This window comes from Anser anser (assembly GCF_964211835.1).
Source record: "Anser anser genome assembly, chromosome: 2".
NCBI lineage: Eukaryota > Metazoa > Chordata > Aves > Anseriformes > Anatidae > Anser > Anser anser.
In genome coordinates, this window is record NC_139721.1 from 27,978,386 (window position 1) to 28,000,673 (window position 22,288).

The following is a 22,288-nucleotide window of genomic DNA, read 5'->3' on the forward strand; positions in this document are numbered from 1 at the left end:
AGAAAAAGCACACAGATGTTTATTTCAAACTACTTTTCTCTGCATGTTAGCTACACCTATAAAATAAAGTATTCAACTAATCAGCAAGTTACCAGATGTTACTTCTGTATGACAATTCAGTATTTCATAACACCAGTTAAAAAAAATTTACTCTGCAAATTTGTCACACCTTACACCTTTGAGCATGCCGAGGCACTTCGGTAATGCGTATGTTTACACAGTTTAGAATACGTTTACACAGTTTCTTGCTTAAGACAAAAAAAAAAAAAAATCAGCTGTGACATCAATGTTCCTATCTATCTCTACAAAGTATGTCCATGGTCTGATTTCAGATGAGCTAAGCACCCACAACTTCAAGTGAACGTCTGAAATGCTTACATGCTTGAAAATCAAGCTGCCGTAGCAGTAGCACAAGTGATTTAGACAAAGAACATTTAAATTCTGTTCTAGGTCTTGCAACCAGTTTTCTCAACCACTGCTGTCCACACACCAATCTCTTTCCTTCTCCATCAAGGCAGCAAGTACTTTGCAGGGACCACTCCATCTTACCATTCAGCAACTAACATACTGGGGCATCGCATCCCAACACCTGAAGCGCATGCACGCAGCATCAATCCCTTCCCCTCAAATTACTACACCTGAAACAAAGCTAGAAATAAAGTAGGCTATACATTTGGTTTATTTCAATGCTTGGTTTTAATATCTGTCATAGCTGGAAAAGGTAACTCAGAGAAACACAGAGATCCAAGTGGAAGTACATTATTGGCTGCACTTACTATATCATGGTAAGTCATTTTTCACTCCCACCCACTAACTATACATGCATTTTCTGTCATATGTGGCTGGTAAGTTTCCGTCTTCTCCAATGACGAGCAGTTGTTTTTGCAAATCAATGAAAGGTGTTGCATTTTTGTATTTTTAACAAATGGGTTCATAACCCACTGAACCTATTCATCAGGTTAGGAAACTGTTTCCAAGTTTAAATGTACAAATATGAGGGGTGACACAGATGTGATACAGGTGGCACATCTAAATAAATACATCTTTTCTGGCAACAAAAGCAATATAAAGATGGAAACATTTCCAAACATTCACTTTCAAAATGCTCCATGGCACAGATTTCTTTCAAAAAGCGGTTACTTTCCCAACATCAAAGCATCTCTTTTAATGGGTGGAAGGGACACATTGTCTTTTTGTTGGTGTTGTTGTTTGTAAAATATCTGCTGGGTAGTGTACTACTGACAGCCACTTGTCGTAACAGAAAGTCAGCAAATACATAACACTTGTTTTGTGAAAGAAAAATACATAATTCATCGTTGTTTGACAACTCTTCTGAGCACGTTGCCATGAGATAATCAGCAAAGTATTGTAAAGATACTGCTACTTAAAGGTCTTGCTTCCATATCATTAACCACATCAATAACATCCTGCAGCACTTTGTGCACTTCTGGCTCCAACTTCCTTTCTGTAATAGCCTGTAATGATGCAGTGAGTCAATTTCACATCTGGTGCTATCTCTAACCTTACCTGGTAATTCCCCAACCCCATTTGTTGTTTTTTTGTTTTGTTTTTAAACTTCAGTCAAACCAGGCACTCCATCAGTGGTTACAGTTTTCCATAAAAAATGTTTTTATAAGTCATTTACTGGTACAAGTATCTCTTCTCTGGTACATCTTTCCTTTAGTGGCTTAGTTCCTTGTGTATTTCCTTATCAAAACAGAATCTAGCAAATACCATAAACTGAGGGATGTTAGAAACATCTATATTTACATCCAACTGTATACCAAATCTCACACAGTGTAATTTGTTCTAGTACTTCTTTCTTCAGATCTTCAGTACTATTTTCTATGTGTTTTCTAACAGTAATTGCTAACAAAGAAATGCATTTTAGTTGCCATATTGTGTTCCATATACTATGTCAGACATTTTTACCACATCAGGAAGAACAAGTGTTTCCCCAGTATATGTGGCTTTTTTTTTTCCTTTTGCTATTAAGTGAGGAATCTCAGAAGGGGTTTCCCTGAAGATTTATCATTAGATGTAGTGGAATCTTGTAGAGTACTGGATTGCGAACCACATGACTTTAAACAATGCAGAAAAAAAATGGAGAGGTATGACTTCATGTCTCAGACGCTTAAAGATGATGAACACCTATCTGTATTTCAAATAGTCTTCCTGAAAATTTAGTGGGTTTTTTTTTTGGCCCACTTCTTGCCAGATTTGATTAAACTGTCACTGTTTTTTACCTCATAATACGACTGACAAAGAGTTCATACCTGGGGTGGGAGAAGCATCAGCTCTACCATGCTCTTGTTCACTCATGCTTGCATTATTAGTATTATTTTCAATCCATGAAAGGTGCCACTATGGAACACCCACCCCCCACACACCCCACACTGCACAATACCCCCTTGTCCCCTCTCGACACCATATGTGATGCAAGACCACGTTAAGTATTACTGAAGTTTAAAATTCCACCTCCCCTCAGAATCACAGAATGGGTGAGGTTGGAAGGGACCTCTGGAGGGCATCTGGTCACACTCCTACTCAAGAAGGGACAACCACAGCCAGTTGCCCAGGACCATGTCTAGTTGGCTTTTGAGAGTCTCCAAGGAGGGAGACTCCAGTCCTTCTGGGCAGCCTTCATCACTCCTGCAGGAGTTGACCTTCATTCTCTTCATGGTCCTTCACTGGACTCCTCTATGTCCATGTCTCTTGCGCACTGGGGGCCCAGAACTGGACCCAGTACTCCAGGTGTGGCCTCACCAACACTGAGTAGAACACCTAGCTTGATGCAGCCCATAATAGCTTTAGCTTTCTTAGCAGGAAGTGCATATTGCTGCCTCATGTTCAACTTGGTGTCCACCAGGACGCCCCGGTCCTTTTCTGTCAAGCTGCTTTCCAGCTGGGTGGCCCCAGCATGTACTGGTGCCTGGGGTTGTTCCTCCCCAGGTGCAGGATTTTTCCTTGTTGAACTGTATGAGGTTTCCATCACGCCATTTCTCCAGCCTGTCGATGTCCCACTCTGGATAGCAACATGACTCTTGGATGTCTGTCATCCTTGGATTTACTGAGTGTGCAATCTTCCCCATCGTTCAGACCATTAATGATGACATGAAACAGGACTAGACCTGGTAGACCTCACTGTCTGCTCATTCAGCCCATACTTCAGCAGCTTGCCTGTGAGGATCTTATGGGGGACAGCGTCAAAGGCCTTAATGAAGTCTGGAAAGACATCATCCACTGCCCTCCCCTAACCTGTACCTGGCCAGCTGTTTCATCACAAGAAGTTATCACACTGGTCAAATATGACTAGCCTGTGGTGAATCCATGCTGACTACTCCTGATGATTTTCTTCTCCTTCCTGTGCCTGGAAATAGTTTCCAGCATTAGCTGTTCCACCACCTTCCCAGGAATCGAGGTGAGGCTGACCGGCCTGTAGTTCCCTGCATCCTCCTTGCCTTTCCTGAACATAGGAGCGACATTTGCTTTCCAACAGTCTTTGGGCATTATCCCAGTTGCCACAACTGAGCAAAGATTACACAGAGAGGCCTCACAATCACATCTGCTTGCTCCCTCAGCATTTGTGGGTGGATCACATCAAGGCCCACGGATTTATCAATGTCCAGCTTGCTTAAGTATTCTTTGACCTGATCCTCTTCTACCAAAGGTACACCTTCTACGCTCCGGCCTTTCACCCTAGTCAATGGGACCTATGATTCTTGCTATCTCCCTGGCATTGTATTCCTATTATTTCAGATAAAATGCAAGTCCTAGGATTTTCTTCCCACACCTAAATGGATCATCTTGGAAGCCTCCCTTTAAAGACCACTGATATGGAAGGCATTAACCAAGCAATACACGCAAACAATTCTGCAGCAACTGAAGTCAAACTCTTCACAAGAAACCACGATCTGCACACTAGTTCTAATCATACCTGAAAAAAAATCAGTTTAGGCATATTTTTGTAACTGACAAATTACAATCACTTTTATAGTGTTCCCCTCCCCCCCCCCATTGTCCTCCTGCCCCATCCCTGGAGGTGTTCAAGGCCAGGTTGGATAGGGATTTGAGCAATCTGGTCTGGTGGGAGGTATCCCTGCCCATGGCAGGGGGTTGGAACTGGATGACCTTGAAGGTCCCTTCCAACCCAAACAGTTTTGTAGTTCTGTGATTCAACTTGCATAGGCCTAAAATGCTTGAGGTTTTGCTTTGTATTGTTTTATTTTGGTTTTGTTTCCTTTTAACCGTACTCTTAGTGTGCACAAATCAAGATAAATAAATAAATAAAAACAAAAACTGTGTCAAAGTCCCCAGGAAGACAGGGCAGACAGTTCATTGCCTAACCTACTCAGGCTTCAGGTTTCAGGTGCTGATTTATCTACAAGACATACAGCCGGCCCTAACCTGAATTTCTGGCCCTGCCTGCTCCTAAGCTATGAACTGAATTTGGCGTACATGTTTACCAATGTCCTGATAACACTGAAGTGAAAATTCACTACACTTAACTTTGTACCATTCCCCATCAGGGGAAAAAATGATGACAACGGCCAGGGAAAAAAAGTATTACAATGCCAGGAAGCTACCAACTTATCAAGGAGATGAAACAGAGTTAGGCTTGGCTTTGGCTGCGGGACTGCACGTTTCTGCAACAAGTACATACCTACGTCCCTACCATCAGCCCCGATGTTTTGCTTCTGCTGCCCCTGTAAAAATCAACATCCTTTTATAATAAAGGCCTATATTAAATTCTTAACAATATGGTACACCTAGGTACACATGCACAGCGATGATTACAGTTCTAATTTTTAGAACGCTGTAAATAAAATACTGCATTAGCATGCATGTCAAATACTATTGAGAAAAATAAAATATATGCAGCTGCCAAAAAAAGCATTTTTTAAACAGATATCACTTTTTGTATCAACAGTACATGAAGAAAATCTTATATCATATTTTGTATTCAAAATGGCTTTTGAGCAAACTAGTTGAATCAAGTACTTCTGGTCACTTCATGGTTTAACGATTCCAAAGCTGCAGACCTCTCCATCCTTGCTTAATTAGGAATTAAGAACTGATACAGTATTGATAGGGGGAAAAATCATTAAGTTTTCTAAGTCAAATTAAGAAAATTTATCAATTGTTTTTCTAGTAACTTCTTTTTTAGGACTATATCAAAAATGACTTAATGCTTCAGACAGTTATCAGTTATTTCAACCAGTAACCATCCAAATCAGCTACTACATTTTTGAACAGGGCTAACAGGTTATTGTCAAATCAGCCCTGATCTGGGTTGGTTCTCCTGGAAGAGAGAGCTTGCTCACATCATGTTTGTGATTTTCATTCAAGGTCCAAAACAACAAAGAAACAAAAAACAAACTTAATTGCCTGATGCACATTGAGTAACACTCACAGTTGGACAGGTCTTTCTTCCAGGTAAACAAAGCCTTCAGGAAGAAAAGCCAGCCAAGTTATGTTGTACAAGATGAAGGATCTTATCTAGAGAGCTGAAATAGAAACACCTATTACTCTCTGAAGGCTATTCTGGATAGAGGACAAATGCTGCTGCACAGTCAAAGAAGAGAAGTACAAAGCAAAGCTTATCCCCTCAGGAAATTTCCTCTAACAGGCAAATTACTACTATGATGCAGCCACAGAAATAAAAATAATAAATAGATGAAACACAATTTATCATCTAAGTGTTTCCAGTAGTGACAAAAATAGTATTAGTGACATTGTGTAAGGTGCTGGTGGCAGATTGCTGTATACTAGAAAAGGACAGGACACAAAGAGCAGCATTACTGGGAGCATAAAGACAGAGTAGTCTAACAAGAATTAAGACTGAAAGTAAATTTGATAATAATCTAGAAATACATGGGAACACATAGGAAACAAATGTAACGGCTACTGAACTAAAATACTGCTTACAAAAAACCTCAGGCTTCTGAGAGCACAGGCAGTGCTGCACCAGACAGAGTAAGCATAAACACAGGCTGTGTGAAACTAAGCAGGGACAGTAAAGAAGTCACATAGCAGAGGGACTGACAGATTTGCTGTAGGATGGGATTACACCATCACTCTTTTATCTCATTAGAATAAATAAAAAATCATAAACTGATTTAAAAAAAAAAAAAGTCATGCAACTAGAAATTATTCAAAGAAATACTGAAAAAAATAAATCAAAGTTTCAAGGAATGGGAGGATCCCATATTTGTAAGCCAGAAAACCCTACATCTGCATGGCAGAGAATAACCAAAACTTAAACTAAACAAGTTGTCTGATCTTGATGAAGGAGGGGAGGGGACGGCAGTTACAGCAAGTCATTGAAGTGATGATACTCATCTGGAGGACTGAGTTTTCACAACCAGAGATGTCAAAAGCAAAACACCAGTACTTTCTTGATCTTATTTTCAAGAAAGTCTACATGAGAAAGAAAAACAGCTACTGAGGAAGCACAGAAAGATGCTTTAAAAAAAAAAGTAATATATAAATATATATATTGCCAGTAGCACAAACCCTGACTACTAGTGCACAAGGAGCCCTATGTCCTACAGGCACCATTTACCACTCTGTGGTATGCAGCCCCCAAATCCACCCCCCACACTCCCTTTGTTTTGTTCTTGTTCTTTTTTTTGCTACTCAAAATAAATGCCCAGTTTGGCTACGAAACATATTGATTAAGGCTTAAAATCTTTGATGTTATCTCTGTATAATCTTAAAAAGAGGATTAAATACAGCAATGTAAAGGGTCACTATCCATGCACTTATAATCCTGCTGAACATCACTGGATTAATTCTAACAAGGGCTACAGCCATAACACATCCCTGAATATAAGCTTGCTACATCTCTTTATTCAAATGCCTGGGCTAAGTTTCATCGCTGTAAGAGATATGAAGCTTTACTTTCAGAGCTGCTTCACTGACACACAAAGCCCCCCTCATAATTCCTGAGTCCTAAAAATGAATTAACAGAGTCTTGAGAGCCACATAAAGTTCACAGTTGTCACAAAACTTCTTTCTGAACCATCCTCATCATACATAACCACTACGTTAACTCAAAAAATACAATCTATAAACCCCTGTAGCAGATACATTAAAATTAATGTTAATTTAGTTTTATATACAAATTTGTGTAATAACAGATCAACTAAGACAAAGTAAGACTCTACCAAAACCATGGAATGTATGATATATCCTTTAATTTTTTTAATTGAAGGCTTGCTTCCTGCTTCATGTGAATCAACAGTTTCATGGAAGACAGTCTAATTAATAACAGTATTTTAGATTTGCAATTCTGGGAAACACTCTCTCTAAATCCCAAAATGCTATTAAAGCATCAGAAAAAAAAAAAAAAAAAAAAAAGATGACAACTACTCCAGTGGATATTGCATTAATCTATTTTTAGTCTCTAGCAGATAATGGACTCATGGAACTTTAGCACTTATGTTTTTAATGACACTGCCCATTTGGTAATGATTGCACCTGGCTGACACTTTCTATTCTGCTATACTAAAACAAACAATGGTATTTCTTCTAAAACAGAGATAAAAAGTATCACTGGAGCAGCGAAGACATATTTATAAATTAATATATCAGGGAAGTACCAAGGAAATATTTATCGAAGAAGCTCTGAGTGAGGAAGATGACGTTACAATTTTTTGCAATTGTTCTAATATACATTCTGACGTCCCATTAATGAAAACTTCGGGGATGTTGGGGTGTTTCTCTGAAACACACCCTACCCTAGTATAAGCTGTCTGGCCATACTGACAAAAATGTAATAAAATGGGTCATGAAGCCAGTCACATGAGCACATGCACACACACACATTCTTATGACATCAGTCCACTTAAAAATAAAAAAAACACACACACTGACATAGCCAGGAACTCAGAAACCATCCATAAAGCCGAAGTTTTCTTCGTATGCCAATTTGGACTACAGCAACTTTTCCAGTTTTAATTTCAGACATTTAGATCAGATATTTATATAAAACTGTGGCAAAGAACTTAAGAAGTCACTCAGCTGACTGCAGTTTCAGCCAGTACAAGAGAGAAGATTGAATAGAAAATAAATGTAATTGCCATTTAAAACAAGTTATATGCAATCACAATGTATTTTGCTTAGTGATCATGAGTTAATAAACACTGATTTATGCTCTTGCTAATCTGATGCTTCTGTTCCAGAAACAATACAGAACTGGATGGATAGAGGAATGACAAATAAGCACGAATAAAGACTACACCAGGAATAAGTACTGTCAAATCAAAAGGCTTCATGAATCCCCCAAAATCGACATAAGAAAACTTGAAATCTAGCTGTATAAATGAACTAGGCAAGGACAAAGGAAGTAGATATGCAAAAAGCCTAAACGTTACTAGCACCTTTAATTCAATTTACTTTAAGTATAAATAAGAATACAGATGGTTAGGTAAAATCACCAGTGTCATAAGTATAATTTTTCCTGTATGAGAGCATATCCTCCAAATTCAAATGGAAATACAGACAAAAAAAATATATTTTCAAATGATTTTTTTAAACTCCGAAGCACAGCTACTTAAGTTTTTTCCCCTGTAAGCAGAAAAGGTACGGTTAGTCAACCACTTCCCTGGACAGCCTGTTCCAATGCTTCACAACCCTTTCAGTGAAGCATTTTTTCCTAACATCCAACCTAAACCTTTCACGGCACAACTTAAGGCCATTTCCTCATCTTATCATTTGGTGCTTGGGGAAAAAGAGACCGATCCCCACCTCATTATAGCCTCCTTTAAGGTAATTGTAGAATACAAAACGTCTCTACTAAAAGCACAATATTTTTCTAATTTTGTTATAGCTAATTGAAAGTTTTTATAATTAACTGATTTAAAAAAAAAAAAACTGCCAGTGTAGCTGCGTTCTTTTCAGAGAAGCAGTACTTCTCTATCATTAAAATAAAAAAAAAAAAAGGATATCTCCTTTTGACATTGGAAAAATTCTATCTCAGAACTGATTATACACAAAGAGACCAAAGCAGGACTTTCTCCTTAAAACATTAAGAAAGATCCAACCTTGAAACTAGTATTCCCAGACCCCTCCCTCTTAAAAATTCCCATGGTTCTCCCTATACCCAACATATCAAGTGCATCCCTGAGCAATAAATGTAGAAACGTTCAAGTGTACCTACAAACACAGCAAATATCTTAAAAGAACGGTCATCCACTGGATCCTAAACATGGCACTCTAATGCCTTATTCAGTGCACTGAATTCTTGCACTTTGGCCAACTAATCAATGATTGCACAGTAGAATATCTTGCAGACTAATCATTACCTCTGGTTTCCCAGTCCTCATGCCCAAGGCAGCCCACAAGACACTTTCTGAAACAACCTCGTGACAAAGTTCTGCCCATGTGGGGCCTGCTCCTCTGGATATCTGGAATCACACATTCGACAGTTAGTTTTATGGCACTTTATAGATTCTCCTTCCCCTTAATAGCCTCTTAGGTTGTGAAACACGAAAAAACACCTGTCATTTTTCCCCCACCATATACACCACTTTTCCCCATAAACACCATAACTCCTGCTCCAGGGATGCCATTTTCCCTCTCAGATATCTCTACAGTGCATACCTAACTAAATTCGGAACTACTGCTCTTTAACATCCAACCTTCCAGTTTGACATGTTTGTTTCAGATCTGGAGAAGAATCTGTGTACCCAAAAAAATGTGTTGACCTTTATTAAACTGAGCAGGACAGCCAGCAAATGAGTATTTGTACAACTCTCATCTTGCCTACAGCCAACACTAACAAAGGAATTCTAAGAACTGACACTCCCTAAATAGATAGCTTTGGTAATCAACAACTAAAATTACAACAATACTTGCACCTAGGCAAATACAAAACTTTCAAGTCAAAGCTTTATTTCCCTGAGCTCCACAAGCATGTTTGCGACTGTAAGAAGCAATGGAAAGACTACACTCATCATCGAGGGATATCTCCTATAAACACTAATAGGGCCATCTGAGAACCATTAAAGCTTCTGCTTGATGTTTGTAACAAAACTCATTTGTTGTTCTTTACTTCCTAAAAACCTGATCTGTCCTCTTCCATTTAAGATGTTCTCCACCATATTAAGATCTACTATTACAGGCTAATTAAAAGGTTAGCAATTCCATTCTCCTTTCTAACCAAATATAAAGTAACTAAGAACGTACTGTGAAGCCAAGCAGGTACTTTGTTTTAGGTGTGACGGTCTAGGGGCACGGACAACAGTATGTAAGCCAGTATTAGCTTTTATTATGTAGCTTATATTATTTATCTGTATATGTGAGGGACAAACAATCCACTCCTATGAACAGAAGCTTACAGCAAGAAGCTATATCCATGAATATCTTACATATTTAGTCAAAATACTTGATGGTTAGTTTTGATTCCTTTCAATCGGATGCCTGAATTTAATATAAGCATGCATTGGTTTATAATTCTCCTTTTCAGGTATAACTAATTAACTTTATTAACTTTAATTAACTCCTACTAAGCATACAGGAGGAAGGCAAGGTCCAAATTACACAAACAGCTCTAACCTTTGTTTTCTAATCTGACTGCTTTACTTTGAAGAGTTTACATTCTTTCAATTTAACTCAATAGATCTGTTTATATGACACTGAAATGTTGCATTTTTTCACAGAATATGCCAAGTTCCTTGTCTTTTGGTATTCTCCTGTTGCCCTAACACAAACTGTCAATTCCCAATCAAATTTCTTTTTTATCCGCTTAAGTTCAATCACTATTTTTAAGACCATTATTTTTTGTTGTTTTCACCTTCAACTTTCAGTCCTATGGATATTTTTGTCTTTGAATCATCTAAATCATAGGACTGGCTTGTAATATGGTGACCATCACTTGCTGAGCAACAAACTATTTTCTGTGGCACCTACTACTGGTCCTAAACTTCAGTCAACCAAGTATTGACGGACTAACACACAGGCCTACACCTTAAAAAAGGATGCTATGATACCATTTATTAAAATGAAAACCTTGCAGCTTTCAAATGCTAGTCACAATACTTACAGATACTTCCAAAGATAAGACTCCTGTAGATGCCTTTACTACTTACTTCTACTTATTGATAGTTTCTCTAATTTCTTGGGTATTGCTCAGTTTAGTGCATGTGTGTGAGAGAGAAAAATATAAACAAAAAAAGCAAGCCTTTACTACCTAAGAAGTAAATGTAATAAATACGGCAGGCTAAATAATAAATAAATAATAATATAATATATTATAAATAATAATATAATATAATAAATAATAATATAATAATATAAATAAATAATGAAGACTTGTAAATATTAACTATACAAACAAATGGATCTGGAAGACACAAAGGAACGATTGCAAGTACTGTTTCAAAACATTTGCAATTGTAGAATATATTCTATGTTAATACTGAACACCGAAAACTTCTGGAGACAGTAAAGTGCTCCTGATACCTAACATTCACCCTATAAACTGCATATTCACTACGTATAAATCCCGAATATTTAATTTACACCAAGCCCATCGAGTGTCCTGATGGGCAGGTATATACCGTTGGCTTTCTTAGAACCTGCTTTGACAGTAGTACAATTTCAGCTTCAGTAGTCTCCTCCTCAGAGACTGTAAGGCCCCATCACCAAGACAAGGACGTAGTTTTTAGCAACTAACAGCTTCTCCTGAGATGCTCCAACATTCACAATAAATTGCAAATATTTTGTTAGTAAGTTCCAAGTTACCAGCCTTACAGCAGACCTAGACAGATCTGAACTGGAAAGCAAACTGCTACTCTTCTTCAGACACCGGGTTTGATGCAAGCTTTTCTGTACGTTAATTTATCTTTCTCAGGCCAACCTACACGCAGTTCCTCCCCACCCCCCCTTCGAGCAAACAAACCTTTGTCCATTCATAGTGGCAACAGGAATGGAGAGCAAGCTACATATAAAGATACTTCATTTTCTGTCATTTCTCAAGCACATCGACTGACCGTCATTTCAGACACGGGAATACCGAACCATGCATCAACTGTAACATATTGTCAGCCACATAGTAGGGGCTAAGAAAAAATACAGTACAATTAGAGAGGTTTACAAAACCTATTTTTGAGAGTGTTATGCAAGAGGTCTAAACAAATCACAGGCTATGAATCCACGGCACAAGTCTGCCTGCTCTGTTTTGTCTTATACTTAGACTAGCAGCTCTCTGGCAAAGACATTTTTTAGCCTGGTTTCCCAAGCAAACATCGCATGTATGATTCATATTGTCCAACCACCTCTTCCCACTCTTCCTTTCATCTCCATCCCTCTAAATGAATCTGTTCACCACCAGATTCAGTTTAACTTAACTGAAAAGTAATGTTCTCTGATACACTCGGATCCCAGGAGCTTCATGAAAATCAACAGCTAGGTAGAGGAAAAAGACAATTTCCTGCACTTGCTGAGCAAAGGACTACAGCATGAACTCAAGCTATCCATGCTGCCTGGCCCAAAGCCAGACACAGCTATAAATCAGTCTAGGCCGGTGCTGTGTACGGTGGATTTTTTTTATTATTTTTTTTTACTGTGAGTAAGAAAGGTCCAGAAGAAGAGGAGAGAACTGTGAGGATGTTAAAAAAAAAAAAAAAAAAAAAAAGAGGCAAATTTGCCTGATCACAGAACTACTTATTTGACAAAATATTTAGGGCACACCTTGCTTATGAATCATAATCATGATGATGTTTCTAGGTCCTACCAAAAAATCACAACAAAAAATACTAAAATGCCTCCTCTGTGTATTAGATAGACCCCACTCCCACAAAGTAACAACCCAAGTAAACAACTTCCAGGTATCTTGAATAGAACAATAGTCACAATCCATATATCCAGAAACCTGGGATGAGTATTTTCCCCCTCATTTCAATATTCAACTGAATAGCTTCCACATCTGCCAAAATACCACATATGTAACATATACTACTTATAATTAGTCTTCAGTCTCTCTGGGTTGCCCTCTGCTATGGAAAACCCTAATGGTTCCTATAAATTATTGTGTATCAGACTTGCACTGAGAGCCATGAAAGTCATGTAGTAAAACATCCCTAAAATATCACCATTTTTAGTCTATCTACATGGTGAACAGAAAACCTGACCGCAGTCACACAGAGGCAGTTCAATATTAAATTTAACACTGTATGTAACATATTACAGCAATACAGGAAATGGAGAAGTATCTGGGCTGCATGAGAAGTGTATCTGGGCTGCAGAGCAGGCAGGCAGCCTGAGCACATACCACGAGTGCCCAGATAGCTTATAAAATCCACTTGCATCACCACAGCCTTATTAGTCACAGGAACAATTACTAGTGTAAGCATGTCCCTACTGCAGGCACAGCAGAACTAACCAAAAAATTCCAAAGGAACACAAAGGAGCACTGAAGACAATGACCAAGAGCTTTGCTGTTTCTGCTGTGCCTTCATCATCCTCCCCCCCCCCCTCCTCCCCCCCCCTCGGTTCTGGCGGGTTTTGAAGAACCCATGATAAAGCAATACCAATTACAAGAAATGCATTAATACTGTCTTACAAAATAGGTCTTTCCCAGTCTCTCCATTGTTTCGATAAGTCAGTGAAAGACAGTAAGTCAATACTCAAAGAAAAACCTGCTTAGTGTTAAGGGCTGAAACAGCAGAAATGGTCTTTGCACAATTTTTGGCAGTAAGAGGTTTGATGTGACCCACCTCTCAACAACTACCTCAAAAAACAGCTCAGTGAAGGAGAATTCACTTAATGTTCCCACTCTTTCCTCCCTGTGTTTGCTTTTTATAACGTACTATGCAAGCCTCTTTCCAGCTGTCTATCTCAACAGTGTTAAACATTAAAACATGTCTGTCCTAGTTCCCAGCACAGAGCCTGCCAGTCTTACCTACCAGTGAGATCACTCACCCAAGCATTGTCCCTGTTTTTCAGAAGCGCCCTTCAGTCTGTAAAGGGTTAGAGAATTCAACCTGATCCTTAATAAGGTGCCCAGGTGATAAGCCCTCCTTAAAACAAAGAGTAGCCTATTTCTGCTAATTATTTTCCAGTATGATTCAGAGATAACCCAATAACAAAATGTAACTACTTTATGAACGCTTGTCACCACACAAATATTACAAGTTGAGAAGATGAAAATGAGTACTACATAAGCCCTACCAGAAGGAACAAGCTTGTACTCCCAAGCGTCAGTACTGAACCACATCAATACATCTGAAATCAAGTTTAGTTCAAAGCTTCAAAGGAATCAGTGGACTATAAGAAAACAACTTAAATTTTGTAGTAAAACAGTGTTTGAAATATTTACTTCTCTCCACTTAACAGATGGCGATCATGAGGAATGCAGAAATACGCTCACGAGGGTCTGTATCCTTTCCAATACAAAGCAAACGGCTATTTTATAAACCTGAAAGCATTACCAGCTAATTCTGGAGAACAACACTGCCCTGAAAACTTTGAAACCAAGTGACAACAAACGCTGCACAGCAAAGGCCACCCAACTCACCACTGCAGGAAATCAATTTCCAAATTGCTTCCCCATTCCTGTTGATTTTAGGGCAACTTTTGAGGACAGATATTAGAGGCAGAGGAGTGACAAGAAAGGGAAAAGCATCACCAGCACCCCGTATTCACATAACCTAATCATGGCCAACAGAACTTTTTTGCTGCAAATCCTTTCAATCCATAAATGTACACAATAACAACTGAATTTTTGAGGAGCTGAGGGGCTATATGTAACGGAATTTGCACGTTAACTATTCCCACTTTCCACAAACCCACATTTCTTTGGTTGGTCTGGCAATTTCCCCAAAAAACGTGAACTTTGAGATGTTACCTCCAAAGAACAGCCCTGATTCCAGAGCCAACCTCTCAGAAAGGTCCCTCACAACAGTCATCGAGCCTAACAAACCACTCAGAAAACTACACAGGCAAAAAATTCTCATCATAAATACATGGTGTTTGGATTCAAAGACTGCAATATATTGCCTTGAGCTGCCATACAGCAGACTAAAATGTGCTTAAGGTATTCCATAATACCACATGAACTTCACATCTACGTTACCCTGCAGTAAAAAGTTCCACACCTAAGCTACAAGCTTTGTGAAGAACCACTTCCTTTTCTCTGTTTTGAAAATAATGCTTACTAGTTTCATTTGATATGGCCTTGCTTCTGTTGCCTTTTGGTAAAATTTATTAGAAAAGACACTAATCAGTCACTCTATTGTTCATGTCAGTCATGATTACAATATCCTTCTTCCAGTCTGAAGAGTATTCAGAAGACTTTGTCGTTCTGTAAGTTTTCATCCACAGAAGTCAGTCATCCTTGTCTGGATGACACACTATTTAAGACAGGGCAAAGAGTGGAAAAGATCAAAAAATGCACAAAACATTCATTTGAGACTGGAATGTACCATGGGTATAAATGGTGGCATGATGATGTTGTAAGAACAGAACAGAGAATAAAATAAACATCTTCTCCATCAACCTTTGAGACATCAACTATTTAAGCTGGGGGCGAGAGGTAGTGTCAATCAACATCTAGAAACGTGTTCTTACTTCAGCCCTCGGGGTGGGAGAAGAGGACGTTTGAAACAAAATTTTCAAGGATGTAGGAAAACAAGCCAAAGGAGTATCTCTTTGCAAATTAAGATTTATTTCCTCTGATCTTATTTTCTTAGGGCCTTTCGAACTTTGAAACTGAAGCAAGCAACATAATAGATTTACCGAACATAGACAAGTACATCAACCTACCCTGAAAGCAGGCTGTCCCAAGTAGTTGAGAAAACAAAACGCAAACCAACGAACCAACCAATAAACAAACAAAGCCTGTAGTTGGCAGTCTAGAATAACACATTCATAGGACATATTTAGAAACATGATTAGTTTACGTCCTGAACTGTAAAGTCTATAATCTTTTCTATTAAAGCACCTATTACTTCTCAACAGATGTTCTCCTTGTCCATACGACTATCTGTGCCTTCGTTTGAATCATGAATCAGCCAATCCCAACTGAACCTTGTAACAATTACTTCCCGACAGACTACCCTACTCAGGTTTTCTAAGCATGCTCCAGCATCTCCTTGTTTAGGTACATGGCAGAAGGTTAAAAGCGCAAACTGGAATTTACTCAGACTCAACCTCACTCAAAGGTCTGCCGGCCTCTGCTGAAGGCGCCCTCTTCCTTCTCTTCTTTTTAAGCTAAAAAATAAGCTGTACTTTCCAGATGGTTTGCACAGACACAGTATCATGCTAATAGTTTTCTACTTGAATTGGTTATTTTCCCCATCAAAAAAGGAATACAAACAACCAAGAACCAACAGTCTGTTAAAGAACTAAAGCTAGGAGGTCCCTGCATGATACAGGGACCACTTGCCATACAACAGTAACATTTAACAGTTTCTGAAACAATTTACAAAATAAATATAAAAACTAGTATAACAAGCTAATCTATATTATTTTCCTAATACATTCCAACATTTACTTTTTAGTCCATTCCCAATCAGATGTTTTCATAGAGTAATCTATAATTATGTCAGGCTTTTATTACTAAATACTCAATTTACACCCCATTTTGATGAACAGTTCTAGCTACTTCTTCCAGTGTGCATTAGGCCTACTATGTTAGCAAAAAAAATGTATCCATCGTATTAAGCTAGCCCGTTCTGTCCCTCTGAAGTTCCCACTTCCATTACTCAGAAAATAATTTCACAACCTACAGATTTTGACAGACTTTTTGATTTAAATCACTTTTGAGAAAAAAGTACAAATTACTCCATTAGTAGCAGTCTTTTTGCCATATTACAAGCTGAGATTCCAACTAGTTTTCTACCCCACAGCCATTCCCTTAACAAAGCAGTTTTATTCACCATTCCATGACAAGACAGCCTTCTCAAAAACTTCTTACAAGACAGGCAGATAAGGATTTTTTTATTATTATTTTTATTTGTAAATGACACACAGATTACATGAGTCTTCCACCAGATTTTCAATGTTAATTGATTTTTTTCCCCACTCAAAACATCCAAAAGTTAAAACACACTTAAAAAAAAAAAAGTCTTTCCAGATAAAGTAGGACAGCACTCTTTTTTTTTGAAAAGATAACAGTGTAAGAAGGTAGCTGGAATTGGTGAAGAGGGGGAAAAAAAAAAAAAGAAAAAAAAGGTGGCAAGATAGAAGGCATAAAAGGAACTGAAATTCATGAAAAAAAAAAAAAGCTTCCACACTTCTATCCTGAGGGGAAAAGAAAAGGGAAGTGTGGCAACCCTGCTGCTCTTCATCTTCATTTCAGCTTTCCTCTTACGTTTAATTTTGTTTTTTGACTGTTATGTTTATGCTCAGATACTCTAATGTCAGCATGCATACTAGAAAATGCAAGAGTTAATTCAATTCACCACTTAGTAAAAACAAGGTCAGATTTTAAAACGTATGTATCTTGATTTGTTCAGCACTTTTAGTTTACGCGTACAAAAACTATATTACATCTTACTGAATTTCTCAAGAACGAGCAGAGCACTGTGTTTCAAAACTGTATGTGTGTTCTTTTTTCAGTTCTAATGCCTGAGCATATTGTGCAATTTCACAGACCAGGAACATAATCTTTCCTGTTTACTTTTCCCTATTCTAAAACCATAGCTCCTTTGATTTGATTTATACTGAAATATCACTGGCTACATTTAAATGTACATATGATCCAAAATTCTCTCAAGATCCAAGAACATAAGAAACAGAGGAAAGGTTTTGTTTGTGATGGTGTCTTTTGTTTTGTTTTAAAAAGGATTCTTCTGCTAATCTGCTGCTCCATTTAAATATTGATAGTAAAAATCTCATGTAGAAACCCCAGTAACTAGAAATGTGTGCAGAACATACTTTATGCACTTTCCTCTGTGCATTCACAGAAGCACAGACAAGAGCTCTCTCCTGCCCACTTCAGGTTACAATGTGAAGATCCCTGAATTTCTAAAACAAACAAAAAAATTACTTTCCTTTGTTTATTTATTTATTGTTGTCTTCTATCATCACAATCAACAAGCTAACTCTGAATTTCTAGTAGAAAAAACACAGACAGAATGATTCTGTGCTTTAGAACCACTTGAGAAGGTCAGTTACAAACACTTATTTGTACTCTGTGCCATTTATATCCAAGACAAATGGAGAGAAAGTGCTACTGTGTTTTCAAGAACAGATCTTTATGTTTGGGGGATTATTCCAAAGTGATTTCAGCCAGTGAAAAATTCCTTGCTTCAGACATCAGAGGTTGAATTTTACTACAGAAGTAATTAAATAACTCCAAGTTAACATCTCATGTGATGGATGTTAAGAGGTCTTCAGGTTTTGAACTGGTTACAATTAAGTACCCTCAGACCCTAGTGACTTGAAGTAGAACATTAACATTTCTAACATATTCCAGCAATAAGAAAAATGATGATAAATACAAAAAAAAAAAATCAAAAGCTCAAGCAGATAATCTGCTTTGTTAAACACATGCTTCATTCCAATTTTTATTAAAGACTTATTTTAGTCAAAAGCCCTCATAAAGTAACACTACCCTCCAAGCAAAATTCAGTTTATTCTTCAAAGTCAAGAAACTTGTAAATTAAATCTGAATTCATATTCTCGTTAAATAAGACTTTGAAAGTGCTTTCACGACAATATTGAATTATCAAACCTTACCTTGCATGGCAAATCCTCAAAATTGACTGAGAGGTGAGGGATTGAAAAATAACTTGTTTGCTCTGTATCTAGAGAACCACCGCAGTATACAGTCATGCAAACCTGCAGTCATTAGTTTCTCCATACCACATTCCACATGTCTAGTAGCTACCAAGAACTACACGTAATACAAGGATAAAGGTTTCCCTGAAATGTTAAGTAGGAAAAACCATAGCACACTCCCAGGTAAACAATTCTGACATACTATAACTACCCTGACAGCTCATAGCTTCTCTGAGTCCCTTGTGTTCTTCTGTAAAGCAGCATTAGGTTAAGCAATACGGAGCAAAACAGAAAGAAACTCAAGCATGCTTCTGGGTAAACTATTAGGTCCTCAAACACAGTAAAAACATATCCCAAAAGGCAGTAATTAGGACTTCCCACTTGGAGAAAATAATTAAAATATATACATCTCCCTCAAAAAGGTACTATTGGAAATTTCAAGCAATAATAAACATGTCATGCCACTGCTCTACAGGAAGAAAGAGGGTGCACCGCTCATACAACCTGTTTTTTACTACAAGCCCTCGGATTGCCTTTTCCAGACCACACCAACTCCTACCGCCAATGGGGAAAATGAATTTCTCCCTCCAGCTAAACCATTTTCCTTCAAGAAAGTAGAGGTGAGATCCCTGAAACATGTAATGGTCCCTGCCTGTGACTATTTTAGTTCACTACAGGAGAACATCCTAGGTCTGAACACCTATAAGGAAAGCAAGTGGCCTGCTGATGCAAAGAAAACAAAATGTTAAAGAAAGGCCTGGCTGTAAGCAAATCCTGCTCTCTGCACTTGCACGTAGGCCAAAGGAACAGAGAATACGTCCCTAGCCATGGATTAACTCGGAACCCAAAGAAAGCTCCACAGTTCTAAGCTTACAAATTTCATAATGACAGCAAAGAAAAGACAGGATTTGGCTAACTGACACTAACAGAGAAAGTGGAGAGCACCACCACCACTCCTGCCCCCAGTTTACACATTTTTATTCTGGAAGGCATACTGGAGCAGCTTATCTACTGACTTAGAGACTTACGCAATTGATTAAGAGCTCAAAAGGCACTTTTTAATTGAGGTGAACACTACACTGTGCAGAAGCAGGTAACATAGCTTAAAATATATGACATACTTGCAAGCAGCTTTACTGCTTCTCTCCAGTCTCCACAAAGAAAAAAGAGAAAACCTTAAATTAAAAGTAGCTTCCAACAATCACTTAATCACAGCTTGGAGGAAGCCCCCCCCAACACAAATGTCTGCACTTGTCTGTCCCTCCATCCATTCCCCCTCCAAACCACTTCATTATTTTCATTTTAGCCGATTAAATTCTAGGATGGACTTCGGTTTTTTGTTGCTTAGTTTTAAGCTAACAGTGTTTGGCCTAAGTGCACAAATGGTAAGCCATATTTATTAATTGGAAATGGCTAGGCCATGAATTTTTTGTTATGGTGCCTCAGATTTCAAATCTACTTTTTTAATGGCATAGGGCAAAACTGAAGGCACACCACCTTCCTCTGACAGATGCTGGGTTTGGACACAAAGAAGAGTTGGAGGGAAATAGAACTTCCACACACATTCTTCTCAGGGAGAAACCAGGAAAGCGGGTGGAATTTCCAATTTATCAAAGTTCCCAACTTGATATGGAAAGAAAAAGCAACAGAACTAGCAGATGTTCCTCTTCCTTCCACGGAGCCAGGAAAAGAAATCGATCGGCTCTGAACCCTGGGAGTATTCCCCTGATTTAAGAAGCACTTGTAGACAGGTGATTATTTTAACTTTATTGTCAACCCTTCAACAAGAACACATGCAAACTCACAATGTTTTGTTCACTGATGTTTAGCAACAAACAAGTTATTTTTCCAACAAAAATAATTTATACCCTTTCGGTAACAAGTTGTTCCATACTGACAGATTAAATCTGTCTTAGGTACATAACATTGCTTTCATGTTTTCAGGTATAGTTACATATTTATTTTACAGTATCATTGGAAAAAGACTACTGATAATGATAAGTTACTCAAGCTAGAAGCATTTACAGAATCACATCTTCACCTTAAAGATGAAAATACACAGCAAGGAAGTGATAAAGGGATTCTAAACCCACAGCTTCACAAGCACCATCAGCTGAAAGTATTTCTAGTTGTCCCAGTGGAAAGCACCTTTATCAAGTTTCCAGACAAACTGTGCTTTTACAACTGTACAATGTTTCTCAAAAGGAGGAAAAATACTCGGATATTTCCTGTTATTTTTTGATCTTTACTAGGATTAATATCCATGAGAAATAATAATTCAGTTCAAATCCATCAGCTTACTCAAGTAAGGCAGCACACACACACACACAGAAAAAAGCCCAGGTTAATGAAGAATTATTACAGCCAACCACTAATAATTTCGTTCCTCTAATGATAAAGGGATTAAAGCAGAATACAAGTTTTAAGGGGAGACACTTATTACTATGAAGGCAATATTGTCTTTCATGCATATGTTTATAAATAACTCGGCCACCTCCATCAAGTGACAGTTTTATTACTGTCACTTGCTAGATGGTCAACTCACACAACCTGGGCTTTTTATGCAAAGTTTTCTACACGACACAGGTTCCACGTGAAAATATGGCTGAAATATGAAAATCTCCTTGTTTCATCCAAATACTGAAATTTCACCCAAACACCGAAGAGCTCCCATTAAAACTAGGCAGCATGCAGTCCTTGTCTCTCCGATGCACAGTTTAAACGTTTATAGACCTGGAAGCAGAGCTAGATCATCCTAGTTTAACTCAGAGGAGAACCGATGCTCCGAACATAAGGCTTTACAGAAAAAAAAATCCAAGTAAATAAACACTGACACCAAGTTGTAACATTTTGCCACCACATAAACAGGGACTGGCAATACAAACAGACCTTTCGAGGTGCTGCACCCAGACGGTGTGCTCGGTAAAACAGGTATGAGGAGGACCCAGACAGCCCTGCAGACACCTCGAGGAGAGGCAGCGAGGTCCCCCCCTCCCCGCCGTACCCCCCTTTCGGGGAGCACACCGACGAGGGTGACAGCAGCCCACGGTGCAGGACAAACCTCTCCTCACCTTCTCCCTTCCCCGGCCGCCCCCAAGGCCGGCGGAGCCGCACGTACCCCCTGCCCCTCGGCCCCCAGCCCGCAGATAAGCCGCCGGGCGGCTCCCCACAGGTCGGGTCCCAGCCCTGGGCCGCGATAAGCCGGGTTCCTCCCCGGTACCGGCGGCGCTCCCCGTTCCCCCCCCGGCCAGGTGGGGGCCGAGGGGCCCTCGGAGCCCCCTCCGGAGCCAGCCGGCAAACGCGGCGGCCTGCGGAGGGCGAGGGGCCGGGGCGCGGAGGCCGAGGCGGCGGCGACCTGGCCCCGGCTCCCTTCGCCATTTTAGCCCCCACGCCCATCGCGCGGTGACAGGGGCGGCCCGCAGCCGCCCGGCGCCCACCCCCGCGGATGGGAAGGGGGGGGGGGGGGGGGAATAAAATAAAAATAAAACAACCCAAACCGCGGCCGTTTCGCTCGGCAGGCCGCCGGGCCAGCCCGCAAAGCGGCGCAGCCTGTTTTGTT

The 22,288-nt window shown here is 39.2% G+C and overlaps 2 protein-coding genes across 12 annotated transcripts in view; both read right to left on the reverse strand.

Moving 5' to 3' along the window:
- WWP1 (WW domain containing E3 ubiquitin protein ligase 1) overlaps positions 1-22,288 on the reverse strand; it is a 62,357-nt gene that overhangs the window by 39,629 nt on the left and 440 nt on the right. For 5 of the 9 annotated variants that reach the window (XM_083823385.1, XM_083823380.1, XM_083823383.1 and 2 more), the window contains exon 2: positions 9,309-9,410. The exons of the other annotated variants lie outside the window; for them this stretch is intronic. The gene's annotated coding sequence lies outside the window, so the exon portion shown is untranslated. The remainder of the gene's footprint in view (positions 1-9,308; positions 9,411-22,288) is intronic. 9 annotated transcript variants of the gene reach the window in all.
- On the reverse strand, positions 4-22,286 carry LOC310893895 (uncharacterized protein). Of its 3 annotated transcripts, none has more exons than XM_083823394.1 (2): positions 21,801-22,286; positions 4-4,706 (listed from the first exon to the last, which is right to left on the reverse strand). In XM_083823394.1, the coding sequence occupies exons 1-2, from the start codon at positions 22,123-22,125 to the stop codon at positions 4,678-4,680; spliced, it is 354 nt and encodes a 117-aa protein (XP_083679520.1). In that variant the 5' UTR covers positions 22,126-22,286; the 3' UTR covers positions 4-4,677. The 3 variants fall into 3 exon arrangements, with proteins under 3 accessions (XP_083679520.1, XP_083679519.1, XP_083679518.1); XM_083823393.1 differs by having other exon boundaries at positions 4-5,507; positions 21,619-22,286; XM_083823392.1 differs by lacking the exon at positions 4-4,706 and adding an exon at positions 12,626-21,525 and having other exon boundaries at positions 21,619-22,286.